Consider the following 15,407-nt stretch of genomic DNA (forward strand, 5'->3'; position numbering starts at 1 on the left):
AGTTAGAAATATGAGGTTGGGACTCAAGAAGGAGGTAAATGCAAGGATGTCCCCTTAGGTTTGGGTCCCTTCCCCCTTTCCATCCTCTTCTCCATCTGTCCAGCTCCTTCAATTCCTTCTTAAATGACTGGGAGGAAAATTACCAGTGCTTAATATATCAATATTAAGAGCCCTTAGAAATCAATAAGAAAAATCCCGTACCTCAATTTTAAAAATGGGCTAACAATGGAAATAAAAATTCAAAAGAGAAACAATACAAATAGGTAATAACCCACAAAAATGTTAACTTTATTAATGCTTAAATGTAAAATAAAATCTGGCTAACTGGCAGGAGGAAAATTGTAACTGCTAATATTGGTGAGCATATTGAGAAAGTCACTCAACTAGAAAAAGACAAAGAATATGTCCTATGTCCCTGAGTGGGTAGGATTCATTTAACAAATAATTATTTACTACTACAGTAAGGGCTACTATGATACAGTGCCAGGCACTGTATTAAAACCTAGAAATACAGCAGTGCATAACAAATTAGGCCCCTGCTCCTACGGAGCTTACATCTGATGGAGACTGGGGAGTAAGACACCTAATAAAAAACAGCTGTATGAATGACACAAACAAAAATATTCAGGGTAAGGAGATAGGGGATGATGAGAAGGAGGTGGGGGCAGTCATGGAAGGGTTTTCTGATAACATAACATCCAAGAAGGCACCTTGACAAAGTGAGGGAGTCAGCCATGAAGATACCTAGGAAGAGTCCCAGATAGAAGGAGGAGTTAGTGAAAATGTCCTGCAACAGGAGAGCTCGAATGATCCCAAAAGAGCCAAGAGACCTGTGGGCTGAGTGAGGGGAGTGAGTGAATGGGGAAAGGGTAGGTAGGTGGGGGTTCTGCACCTGATTCCACTGAGGTACGTGGGTCCACGCTAGGCAGTTCTGTGGCACCAGCTGGATGTCTCAACTCTTACACCAACTACCTGGAGATAGCATCAGATTCCACACGTTAAGAGTTCAGTCCTACAAGACTGCTTCCCCCAATTCAGATGCCAATTGTGAGTCCAGGTTGTCACTTAGGCTACTGATCGACCAGCTACAGATTGGAGGTTCCAACAACACCCTCCTTGGGTTCAGTTAATTTGCTAGAGGCTCACAGAACTCAGAAAGACACTTTACTTATTAGATCAATGATTTATTGTAAAAGAATATAATTCGGGAATAGCCAAATGGGAAAGATGTATAGGACAAGGTATGCGTAAAGGGTACAGAGCTTCCACGCCTTCTCCAAGGATGCCAGTTTCCCCAAATCTCCACGTGCTCAGCAACCAAGAAGATATCTGAACACTGTCCTTTTAAGATTTTATTTTTTAGGCTTCATTACATAGGCATGGTCGATTGAATTATTGGCCATTGGTGATTGAACTCAATCTCTAGCCCTGCTCCTCTGCCCTGACAGGGGTGGGATTGAAAGTTCCAACTCTCTAATCATAGGGTTAGTTCTTGTGGTGACAAGACCCTATCCATAGGTACAGTCCAAAAGTCACCTTGTTAACATAAAAGGCACCTTTATGGCTCTCATCACTCAAGAAATTCCAAATTAAGAGCTCTGTGCCAGATATTGGGACAAAGACCAAATATAAATTTCATATTATCAAGCATAATATGGAGATGGGATTATAGAGAGATTTAGAGAGGTAACAGAAGGAGGCTATGATGAGGATTGAGGGTTTATTTTGAGTAAGATGGAAGCCACACATGAACCTAGCACCGAGGAGGGAACATGGGCTAGTTTACACTATGAAAGGATCACTGCTGGCTGCAATATGTACAACTACAGTGATGGGATGAGGGTGGAGACAGGGACATCAGTAAGGAGGTTATCACAACAGTCTGGTGAGAAATGGTGGCTCAGGCTAAGCGGTGGCAGTGAACATGTGATTGTGGGTAGTTGTGAGTTTTACATATATTTAAAGGTAGAGACAACAAGAAAGAGAGAAGTTCAGGATGACTCTAAGATTTGAGTCAGGAGAATCCAGTTGACATTTATTAAGAAGACTGAGAAATGAAGGGGCAGGAAGAGATGAAGAGTTCAGTTCTATACATGTTGAGTTTGAGTTGATCAGCTAAGAAATGAGCAGAGAAAAGTTTCAAGAGTTGAGCTCAGCAGCCTTATAGCAGTTAGAAGTAAGGAAGATGAGGACTCCAGTAAAGAACCTGAGAAGGAACCATCATGGAGACTGTATGAGATGCGTTGCTTCATTTGCTTATCTGTATTTTCTAATTAATAACTATGCCTTGTTTTTGTAATAAAAATAATTTTAAAAACTTTGTTTCAAAGCGTTGGAAAAGCAAAAAAAAGAACAAGGACAAAAACAGCAAAATACGGCAGCAAGATGCCATGAAAGCATATATTAATATATTAATATAGAAGATGCTTACACAATATTCAGGGCACATTTCCTTACTGTATTTTTCTCTGAGCTCAAGTGTCCTCTTCTCTGAGGGGACTTTCTGACCACCCTATCAACGATAACCCCCTAACTCCTATTATTTTTTATTCTTTTACTCTGCTTTAATTTTTTCATTCTGACTTCATGCATATTTGTCCATTTATGTACATATTGTCTATCTCCCACACTAGACAATCAAGACAGGGATTATATCTTGTTCATAGGTATATCTCTAGGACCAGGAATAGTCCCCCACACAGACTGCCCCAAAAAATATTTGTTAAACAATAAAAAAACAAACAATGCAACCAAAAAATGGGCAAAGGAATTGAATAGATATTTCTGCAAAGAAGATATACAAATGTCCAATAAATACATGAAGATACTCAACATCACTAATCATCAAGGAAATGCAATTCAAAACCACAATGAGCGTGTCTCCCCACAACTAGAGCACCTGCTGGCTGCTGGTGGAGGACCCTGGTGCCCAAGGAGACAGGAGGAACCCCCAAGTGAACTGGTAGGATGTGGGGGTACTGAGGGAGGAGGAGAAGTGGAGGCCAGACAGGATCAGTGACCCTGAGGCTGGGGAGATCAGGAGAGGCAGGTGGGAGAGGCCCTCTAGGAGGAGCATGAGAGGAGGAAATTGCCCCAGCCACTCAGGCCTGGGGAGCCTGCTGGGCTCCCAGGCTGGTCCCCTGCCCTCCAGGGCGCACCCCCTCACCCTGGCCACATTGGTCCTGGGGACATAGGAGGGAGGTCAGGAGATCAGGAGAGGCAGGTGGGAGGGGCCCTCCAGGAGGAGCGGGAGAGGAGGAGAGGGCATTTGTCTCACCCACTTGAAACCAGGAAGCCTGCTGGGCTCCCAGGTGAGGTCCCTGCCCTCTGACATGGGGGCGGGAGGCACGCCTGGGCCCCTTCTGTTCTGTTGAGCCTAAGCTCCAACGCCCCCACAGCCCCCAGGGCATTTTCCAGCCCTGTGGGTCCTAAGGATACACCCCACCCACCGCCCAAACCTCGCCCTTGCTTAGGCCCCACCTTCTACAGCTAAGGCCCTCACCCCCTCCTTCTTTTTTCTTTTCTTTTTCTTTTCCCTCCTCTTCTTTTTTTTTTTTTTTTACTATTGTGGTACGTTGTACCTTCCAGTTGTTGATTCATCTATATTTTAATTTTTTTATTCTTTCTAATATATCTGTTAGTTTTCTAGTCTAATTTTTTTACTTTGTTATTGCACTCTCTCTCTCTCTCTCTCTTTTTTTTTTTTTGCCACCCCATGTGGCTTGCAATCTCTTGGTTTGTGAGCACGGGTTTGGGCTGAAGCTCCTACAGTGGGAGCTCTGAGTCTGAACCACTGAACTAACAGAGAACCTGGGACCCCAGGGAATATTCATCAGAATGAGGTCTCACACAGGTCCTCATTTCAGCACCAGGACCCAGCTCTACCCAACAGCCTACAAACTCCAGTGTTGGAAGACTAAGGCCAAACAGAAAGTAAGACAGGAATACAATCCCACTCAGTAAAAAAAAAAAAAAAGAGAGAGATGGCAAAAAAATACATGACAGATGAAGGAGCAAGGTAAAAACCTACAATACCAAATAAATGAACAGGAAATAGGCAATCTACCTGAAAAAGAATTCAGAGTAATGATAATAAAGATGATCCAGAATCTCAGAAATAGAATGGAGGCACAGAATGAGAAAATACAAGAAATTCTTAACAAAGATCTAGAAGAACTAAAGAACAAACAAACAGAGATGAACAACACAATAACTGAAATGAAAAATACATTAGAAGGAATCAATAACAGAATAATGGAGGCAGAAGAAAGAATAAGTGAGCTGGAGACAAAATGCCGGAAATAACTACCAAGGAGCAGAATAAAGAAAAAAGAATGAAAAGAATTGAAGACAATCTCAGAGACCTCTGGGACAACACTAAATGCACCAATATTCAAATTATAGGGGTCCCAGAAGAAGAAAAGAAAAAGAAACGGTCTAAGAAGATATTTGAAGAGATTACAGTCCAAAACTCCCCTAACATGGGAACGGAAAGAGTCATCTAAGTCGAGGAAGCACAGAGAGTCCCATACAGGATAAACCTTAGGAGGAACACACCAAGGTACATATTAATCAAATTAACAAAAATTAAATTCAAAGAAAAAGTATTAAAAGCAGCAAGGGAAAAACAAAAAATAACATACAAAGGAATCCCCATAAGGTTATCAGTTGATTTTTCAGCAGAAACTCTGCAGGCCAGAAGGGAGTAGCAAGGTATACTTAAAGTGTTAAAGAGAAAAACCTACAAACAAGATTATTCTACCCAGCAAGGATTTCATTCAGATTTGAAGGAGAAACCAAAAGCTTTTCAGACAAGCAAAAGCTAAGAGAATTCAGCACCACCAAACCAGCTTTACAACAAATGCTAAAGAAACTTCTCTAGGTGGGAAACACAAGAGAAGAAAAAGACTCACAAAAACAAGCCCAAAACAATTAAGAAAATGGTAATAGGAACATACATATCGATAATAACCTTGAATGTAAATGGATTAAGTGTGCCAACCAAGAGACACAGACTGGCTGAATGGATAGAAAAACAAGACCCATATATATGCTGTCTACAAGAGACCCACTTCAGATGTAGGGACACATACAGACTCAAAGTGAAGGGATGGAAAAAGATATTCCATGCAAATGGAAATCAAAAGAAAGCTGGAGTAGCAATACTCATGTCAGACAAAATAGACTTTAAAATAAAGACTGTTACAAGAGCTAAGGAAGGACACTACATAATGATCAAGGGATCAATCCAAGAAGAAGATATAAAAATTATAAATGTTTATGCACCCAACATAGGAGCACCTCAATACATAAGGCAAATGCTAACAACCATGAAAGGCAAAATCGACAGTAACACAATAATAATAGGAGACTTTAACACCCCACTTTCACCAATGGACAGATCATCCAAAATGAAAATAAATAAGGAAACACAAGCTTTAAGTGACACAATAGACCAGACAGATTTAACTGGTATTTATAGAACATTCCACCCAAAAGTGGCAGGATACACTTTCTTCTCAAGTGCACACAGAACATTCTCCAGGATAGATCACATCATGGGTCACAAATCAAGCCTCAGAATATTTAATAAAATTGAAATCATATGAAGCATCTTTTCTGACAACAAGGCTATAAGATTGGAAAGCAATTACAGGAAAAAAACTGTAAAAAACACAAATACATGGAGGCTAAACAGTGCACTACTAAATAACCAAGAGATCACTGAAGAAATCAAAGAAGAAAAAAAAAATACAAAGAAACAAATGACAGTGAAAAGATGATCCAAAACCTATGGGGCGCAGCTAAAGCAGTTCTAAGAGGGAAGTTTATAGCAATTCAATCTCACCTCAAGAAACAAGAAAAATCTCAAATAAACAATCTAACCGTACACTTAAAACAATGAGAGAAAGAAGAACAAAGAAAACCCAAAATCAGTAGAAGGAAAGAAATCATAAAGATCAGAGCAGAAATAAATGAAATAGAAACCAAGAAAACAATAGCAAAGATCAATAAAACTAAAATCTGGTCCTTTGAGAAGACAAACAAAATTGATAAACCCTTAGTCAGACTCATCAAGAAAAAAAGGGAGAGGATGCAAATCAATAAAATTAGAAATGAAAAGGGAGAAATCACAGCTGACACTGCAGAAATATAAAGGATTATAAGAGACTACTACAAACAACTATATGCCAATAAAATGGACAACCATGAAGAAATGGACAAATTCTTCGAAACGTACAATTTTCCAAGACTGAACCAGGAAGAATTAGAAAATATAAACAGACATATCACAATTAATGAAATTGAAACCATAATTAAAACTCTTTCAACAAACAAAAGTCCAGGACCAGATAGATAGAATTCACTTCACAGGCGAATTCTATCAAACATTTAGAGAAGAGCTAACACCCATCCTTCTCAAACTCTTCCAAAAAGTTGTAGAAGGAGAAACACTCCCAAATTCATTCTATGAAGCCACCATCACCCTGATACCAAAACCAGAAAAAGATATCACAAAATAAGAAAATTATAGACCAATATCACTGATGAACATAGATGCAAAAATCCTGAACAGAGTACTAGCAAACAGAATCCAACAACACATTAAAAGCATCATACACCATGATCAAGTGGGATTTATCCCAGGGATACAAGGATTCTTCAATATACGCAAATCAATCAATGTGATACACCACATTAACAAATTAAGGAATAAAAACCATATGCTCATCTCAACAGATGGAGAAAAAGCTTTTGACAAAATTCAACACCCATTTATGATAAAAACTCTCCAGAAAGTGGGCATAGAGGGAACCTACCTCAACATAATAAAGGCCATATACATCAAACCCACAGCAAGCATCATACTCAATGGTGAAAAACTGAAACCATTTCCACTAAGATCAGGAACAAGACAAGGATGTCCACTCTCGCCACTCTTATTCAACATAGTTTTAGAAGTCCTAGCCACGACATTCAGAGAAGAAAAAGAAATAAAAAGAATACAAATTGGAAAAGAAGTAAAACTGTCACTTTTTGCAGATGACATAATACTATACATAGAAAATCCTGAAGATGCCACCAGAAAACTACTAGAACTAATCAGTGAATTTGGTAAGGTTGCAGGATACAAATTAATGCACAGAAATCTCTGGCATTCCTATACACCAACAATGAAAAATCAGGAAGAGAAATTAAGGAAATAATCCCATTTACCATCACAGTAAAAAGAATAAAACACCTAGGAATAAACCTGCCTAAGGAAGCAAAAGACTAGTACTCAGAAAACTATAAAACACTGATAAAAGAAATCAAAGATGACATAAACCGATGGAGAAATATGCCATGTTCTTGGATTGGAAGAATCAACATTGTGAAAATGACTATACTACCCAAAGCAATCTACAGATTCAATGCAATCCTTATCAAACTACCAATGGCATTCTTCACAGAATTAGAACAAAAAATTTTACAATTTGTATGGAAACACAAAAGGCCCCGAAAAGCCAAAGCAATCTTGAGGAAGAAAAACGTAGTTGGAAGAATTGGGCTCCCTGACTTCAAACTATACCACAAAGCTACAGTAATCAAGACAGTATGGCACTGGCACAAAAACAGAAATATAGATCAATGGTACAGGATAGAAAGTCCAGAGATAAACCCAAACACATATGATCACCTAATTTACAACAAAGGAGGCAAGAACATACAATGGAGAAAAGACAGTCTCTTCAATGAGTGGTGCTGGGAAAACTGGACAGCTACATGTAAAAGAATGAAATTAGAACACTACATAACACCATACACAAAAATAAACTCCAAATGAATTAAAGACCCAGATGTAAGACCAGGCACTATAAAACTCTTAAAGGAAAATATAGGGAAAACACTCTTTGATATAAACTACAGCAAGATCGTTTTTGACCCATCTCCTAGAGTAACGGAAATAAAAGCAAAAATAAACAAATGGGAGTTAATTAAACTTAAAAGCTTTTGCACATCAAAGGAAACCATAAACAAGACAAAAAGACAACCCTCAGAACAGGAGAAAATATTTGCAAATGAAGCAACAGGCAAAGGATTAATCTCAAAAATATACAAACAGCTCATGGAGCTCAATATCAAAAAACCCCCAAATAATCCAATTAAAAAATGGGTGGAAGACCTAAATAGACATTTCACTAAGGAAGACATACAAATAGCCAAGAGACACATGAAAAGATGCTCAACATCACTAATTATTAGAGAAATGCAAATCAAAAATCAAAACAATGAGATATCACCTCATACTAGTCAGAACAGCCATTATCAAAAAATCTAGAAACAATAAATGCTGGAAAGGGTATGATGAAAAGGGAACCCTCCTGCACTGTTGGTGGGAATGTAAATTGATACAGCCACTATGGAGAACAGTGTGGAGGTTCTTTAAGAAACTAAAAATAGTTCATTGCAGCTCTATTTACAATAGCCCGGAGATGGAAACAACCTAAGCGCCCATCATCGGATGAATGGATAAAGAAGATGTGGCACATATATACAATGGAATATTACTCAGCCTTAAAAAGAAATGAAATTGAGCTATTTGTAATGAGATGGATAGACCTAGAGTCTGTCATACAGAGTGAAGTAAGTCAGAAAGAAAAAGACAAATACCGTATGCTAACACATATATATGGAATTTAAGGGGAAAAAAAATGTCATGAAGAACCTAGGGGTAAGACAGGAATAAAGACGCAGACCTACTGGAGAACGGACTTGAGGATATGGGGAGGGGGAGGGGTGAGCTTTGACAGGGCGAGAGAGAGTCATGGACATATACACACTAACAAACGTAGTAAGGTAGATAGCTAGGGGGAAGCAGCCGCAAGGCACAGGGATATTAGCTCGGTGCTTTGTGACAGCCTGGAGGGGTGGGATAGGGAGAGTGGGAGGGAGGGAGACGCAAGAGGGAAGACATATGGGAACATATGTATATGTATAACTGATTCACTTTGTTATAAAGCAGAAACTAACACACCATTGTAAAGCAATTATACCCCAATAAAGATGTTTAAAAAAAAAAAAAAGAAACTAAAAATAACTACCATATGACCAAGCAATACCACTACTGGACATATACCTGAGAAAACCATAATTCAAAAAGAGTCATGTACCACAATGTTCACTGCAGCACTATTTACAATAGCCAGGACATGGAAGCAACCTAAATGTCCATCAACAGATGAATGGCTAAAGAAGATGTGGCACATATATACAATGGAATATTACTCAGCCATAAAAAAGAAACGAAATTGAGTTATTTGTAGTGAGGTGGATGGACCTAGAGTCTGTCATACAGAGTGAAGTAAGTCAGAAAGAGAAAAACAAATACCGTATGCTAACACATATATATGGAATCTTAAAAAAAAAGTACTGATGAACCTAGTTGCAGGGCAGGAATAAAGATGTAGACATAGAGAATGGACTTGAGGACACAGGTAGGAGGGGGAATCTGGGGTGAACTGAGAGTAGCATTGACATATATACACTACTGAATGTAAAATTGTTAGTTAGTGGGAAGCAGCAGCATAGCACAGGGAGATCAGCTTGGTGCTTTGCGATGACCTAAAGGGGTCGGATAGGGATGATGGGAGGGAGGCTCAAGAGGGAGGGGATATGGGGACATATGTATGCATATGTCTGATTCACCTTGGTGTACAACAGAAACTAACACAGTATTGTGAAGCAATTATACTCCTATAAAGATCTATTTAAAAAAAAAAACACAATGAGACACCACCACCTTATACCCACTAAGATGGCTCTTATCAAAAAAAAAAACAAAAAAACAAAACAAAACAAAAAACACGGAAAACAACAAGTGTTGGTGAGGATGTAGAAAAATTTGAACCCTTGTGCATTGCTGGTGAGAATGGAAAAATGGTGCAGCCACCATGGAAAATATGGTGGTTCCTTAAAAAATTAAACATAGAATTTCCATTTAATCCAGCAATTCCACTTCTATGTATATACACAAAAGAAGTGAAAGCACAGACTCAAACAGATATTTGAACACTAATGTTCACAGCAGCATTATTCACACTAGTGAAAAGTGGAAGTAACTCAAGTGTTTATAAAGAGATGAATGGATAAACAAAAAGTAGAATATACATACGATGGAATGTTATGCAGCCTTAGAAAGGAATGAAATTCTGACACTTAACACAACATGTCTTGAAGACATCATGCTAAGTGAAATAGACCAGACACAAAAGGACAATATATATTGTATGAATGCACTTATATGAGGTACCCAGAGTAGTCAAATTCATAGAGACAGAAAGTAGACTAAAATTTTCCAGGGGTTAGGGGTAGGGGGTAATAGGTAATTATTGTTTTATGGGTATAAAGTTTCAGTTTGGGATGATGAGAAAGTTCTGGAGATGAATAGTGGTGATGGTTGCACAACAATGTGAAAGTACTTAATGCCACTAATATGTACAGTTAAAATGGGTAAAATTTTATGTTGTGTATATTTTACCACAATTAAAAATATAAAATTTTTAAAATTATTTGTTGAAAGATTTGAATGAATGTTTTTTCCTTTTTGTTGCAATTGCCAGGAATTTTAATATTAAATGAAATAATTATGACTATGATTCCTTCTTTTCATAATTGTGATTTTCTATTTTGATGATCATTCTAGACAGATAACTCATTATAGATCTTTTTGGTAAGCAGGCATGACTATAGATTTTTAGAATATGAATAAAAAACAAAGGGAAAAGAAGCCATTTTGTTTTCAACCCAGTGGAAAACTCCTGCTTTGGACTTCTACAGATCTTTGTTCACACCTTCATTATGTCACTTCATACATCTCATGGTAATTTGTTCCTTTTTCTGTTTTTCTCAGTAGTCTATATGCTGAAGGCAGGCTACGTCTTAGTCAATCCTATGTCACCCAAGTTTAGCAAATTTACTGCCATCATCAATAATTAATTAAGGAATGTGTCTTATCCTGAGATACAAGGATTCTAATTCAGAATGTTGGCTGAGAGAATAATTTGGTGGGACAGCAATTGAGGGAGATTGCTGATTAATTTCAACATTTTCCAAAAACTAAGAGGTGAGTTTAACTGCAAGGAAAAGGGGAGCAGACCTGGGGTCAGGGATTTGAAGAGCATACATGCCATGTCTTTAAAGTAATCCTTACTTTCTGTGCCATCTGCTTCTACTTGCTCTTCTCTGGGCTTCTGTTTAAATTTCATGTTTCTGAAGTGCAGGATGGCTCCAGTGAGTTTGTAGGATCCGTACTTCTCATCAGGAAGAAAGCCCAAAATGTCCATGGCTTGCTGTAAAAAGAGAAGCAGATGGCCAAGTCTTCAGTTGCCTAATGGCTGCAGTAAGCACCTCACCCCCGCTGTGTGTCACACCTCCCTCCACTCAGTGGGCTGTGGGCTGCCAGAAGACAGATCACCACAGCCCCGAAGTGAAGTGTGACAGCTCTGCTCAAAGCAATGCAAATTGGCCCTGTTGGTGCTTGGTCACCCACAGTCTGCTTATCCCTTTAAAAGAGAATTAGGAAGGCTTATGACTTGACTTGTTTAATTTCCAGTAGTTTTAGAACTTTCCTCGGCTGCCCTGACCCCCTCCTCTCCTTTCCAATAATCTATCATTAACTGGCTATATGAGCTAAATTATTTTGCCTTTCATGGTTATGGAAGAAAGTAGCACCATATCTGATAGGTTGCTTATTTCTGGGATCCCATATGTTCTCCCAGCTTTATTCCAGATACATTTTAAAGACTGGCAAAAGGAAGTATTTAAGAAAAGAAAAACCATGTCACCAAAGAACAGCATCCTAGGAAGCCACTGCACATGGTAAGAAGTGTGTTCTCACACACTCCAGGAGGATAGAAATCGGTACAATCTTTCTAGTGGTTAATTTAGAATATGTATCAAGAGACTATAAAAAATTCATAATCCTACCTAGTAATTTCACTTTTAGGAATCTAGCATACGGTGACTCTGATATATAGAAAAAGCACTCACCTACAAAGACATTCACCACAGTAGGAAAAAAAAACCAACACAACCTTGAGTCTAACAGTAGGCGAATGATTAAATAAACTATAGAATTAATGTCTGATAAAATATTAAGTATCCATTTAAGTGTTTATGAAGTTTGTAATAACATTAACAATGCTTAAGAATAATCAAAAAAACAAAGTATATATCACATAGCATATGCAGTATGATTATAATCTTTGATTTTAAAAAAACCACCAAAACAACTATGTAACAACAATCCCAAATAGAAAAAAATAAAGACTAAAAACAGTGGTTGTCACTGAGTTGAAGCATCTTCCTACTTTTCCATATGTACCGAAGTCACTATATTGACAAAATAAATAAGTATAAAACTTTGGACAGAAACCGTCCTGGAGGGGCTCCTTCCACTCTCCACCCCCAGGGGAAGGAAGGTCACTTCTCCAGGACCCTTTGGAAGAGAGGAGATCTATGATGCTTTCTTTCATTTCTCATTGTCATTACCATACTTTGATAACTAACAAGCCTTACATCTGTGGCCAGCAATTCTTCAGCATCATCTGAGCTCTCCAGAGCAACTGCTCCATGAGAGCAAAAGTGAAAGTCAAAGGGATTTTCAGACACAAGGAGCATATCTGCAGTGGGAAAACCATCAGTTAAACAGCTTAAAGAAATCCACAAGGCTTTAGAAAATAAGTGACCAATATTCACAGTTTACTCTTACGGCTTACAGCATACTTGTAAACAAGCCAAAATAAAATCCATAATCTACACCCAAACCTCTGCAATCAATTTCTGCCCTCTATTAACGTGTCAGTCATGTGTTAATGCCTCCCAAGAGAAGACTAGGCAGGCCAAATCTGAAAGCAGATTCAATTGTAGCAGCTTGAATTGGTGCGCAAGAAAAACAGATAATGCATGTTGGCAAAACTTTGAAAACAGGAATTTGGCCTAGATACATGGTTGAGGGTCAGAGGACAAAAAGTGGTTTGTAAATTATAACAGGCCTGAGCTTCAAAAGCTAGGAAGCAGGCCGACCCTGGGGTCAGCACCCAGGGAACATTAGCAGTGTCATCCTGTCACATCACGTCCTCCCTATTAGGAGGCTGAGTCTGTCTTTCAAGGGATCCGTAAATCAGCTACTGTGTAAATCCGTAAATACAGCTACCTCTGAGATGTCTAAGACTCCTCACATGATTCACTTAGTCAGGAAGCATAATGCAAGCTGAAGCCAAGGCAAGCTGTCAGCGGCACATCTGCCACCGACGTGGCCAAATCACATTAACCTCTTAAAGCCTGACACTCGCTCCCAGTGAAGTTTTTTGAGCCAATCTGAGTTTTGTTTAGCACTCAATGAAGTGAGGCTCTATTATCCTGAACCCCAAATCTCAGAAACAAAGAAACTGGGCTACGTGAATGTTCATAGCAGCTCTATTTGAAAACAACCCAGATGTCCATCAATAATTAACAGAACATTGTCTATCCACACAATGGATTATTATTACTTAGCAAACAAACGAATGAACTATGAATATGTGCTACAACATGGAAGGATCTCAAAATAATTATGCTGAGTGAAATAAGGCAGAAAAAGAAGAGTATATACTGCGTGATTCCATCTTATAAAATTCTAGAAATGCAATCTAATCTATAGATTGCAGAGAGCATATTAGTGACAGAAAACATATTAGTGGTTGTCTAGAGACTGGGTTAGAAGAGGAGGGCTTGAGGGTGTGAGGATGGGCAGGAGGGAGGGATTACAAGAGATAATGAGAAAACTTTTGAATGGATACCTACATTATTTTGATTGTGGTGATGGTTTCACTTCATAGATACACATGTCAATACTTACACTTAGGTCAATAATACTTTGATAAAGCTATTTGATAAAAGTAATTGGGCTAGCCCAAAAGAAATCAGGCTGAATGCAAGGACAATATATAACTTAAATAGAAATATAATTCATAATAATTTTTTTAAGTATTTACTTCAATGGTGATTCAAATGTCCCTGAAATGTTACTACTTCTCAGGAATCTCCTTATATTCTTCCTTATGCTTCACTTCATATCAACAAATATGTGTTTGAGATCCAATAATATGCCAGGCATTATTGTAAGTTTTAGGGATACATCAGTGAAAAAAAATCCCATTCCTGCCCTCATAAAGCTTATATTCCAACAGGAGGAGACAGAAGTAAAAAAATAATAATAATGAGTAAAATATATGACATGTAAGATAGTAATCGCTATGGAGATAAATAAAAGCAGGGAAAGGGAGTAAAATGTGTTGGAGATGCAGAGTTGCAGTTTTTAATAGGGTGATCAGGGAAGGCCTCCACAAGTCAAGTTTGAGTTATGGGAGAGAATCATGGATAAGTAGGGAAAGAATGTTCCAGAAAGAAAAAAGCCAATGCAAAGGCCCTGGGGTGGAATGTTGCCTGGGATTTTGAGTTGCTACAGTTGGTCAAAGAAGGGGTAGATCATGAGGTCAGAGAGGCATCAAGAGTGCCTCACAGGCTATGTTGAGGATTTGGGCATTTCTGTTCTATGTGAGATATGAAGCCATTACAGGTTTTTGAGCAGAGGAGTGACATGATCTGATTTTTTTTTTTTAATTTACTATGGCTGCTGGTTAAAGACAGAGGGACAGGGTGGGAGCAGGGATACCAGGAAAGGGTTAATTCAGGAGGGAGATGGTGGTACTTGACTGGGAGAATAACAACAGACATGGTGAGAAGTAGCCAGAGCTTGGGTTTTGAAAGTAGAGTCAATAGGATTTGCTGATGGAACAAATGAGAATAATGTGGGAGAAAGGCTGATCAAGGATAACTCCAAGGGTTTGTGCCCAGGCAGGTGGAAGGATGGAGATGACTTCAGCCTACCTGGGAAACACTGTGGTAGGAGCAGGTCTTGCGGGGTGGAGTTCAGGAACTAGGCTGTAGGGATATGAAGTTTGAGATGCCTATTTAACATCCAAGTGGAGACATAAAAGAGTCAGTTAGCTATCAGTCTGAAATACTAAAGAAAAGTCTGGACTCATGATCCAACTTTGCAAGTCATCAGATAGAAATGATCTTTAAAGCAGTCAGCCTAGATGATCTATCACCACAAGACAGAGCCAAGGACTGAGCCCCAGGGTACTCTGAAGTCATGGACTGGATGAAAGAGAGAAACCTGCAAAGCTATGCCCAGAGATTTAGGAGAGAAACAAGGGAGGGTGGTCTACTAGAAGCCAAGGTGGGGAGATTTTCAAGGAAGAGGGAGTCAGCAGGGGTATCAAATACTGTCCCGACTGTATACTGTCAATAATCTCTCTATATATTCTTTTGCAAGGTTCATTCATGACTTTACTGATGACTCTCAAATCTACATTTAT

At 38.7% G+C, this 15,407-nt stretch overlaps 1 protein-coding gene across 1 annotated transcript in view; it reads right to left on the minus strand.

Moving 5' to 3' along the window:
- The window catches only part of MYH15 (myosin heavy chain 15), a 186,117-nt gene that overhangs the window by 147,533 nt on the left and 23,177 nt on the right, over positions 1-15,407 (minus strand). Inside the window, 2 exon segments of the mRNA XM_029213706.1 lie at positions 11,195-11,333; positions 12,562-12,665. Of these exon segments, the coding sequence (XP_029069539.1) occupies positions 11,195-11,333; positions 12,562-12,665 (243 nt within the window).

This window comes from Monodon monoceros, unplaced genomic scaffold (assembly GCF_005190385.1).
Source record: "Monodon monoceros isolate NGI ecotype Baffin Bay Population unplaced genomic scaffold, NGI_Narwhal_1 Super_Scaffold_11, whole genome shotgun sequence".
Lineage (NCBI taxonomy): Eukaryota > Metazoa > Chordata > Mammalia > Artiodactyla > Monodontidae > Monodon > Monodon monoceros.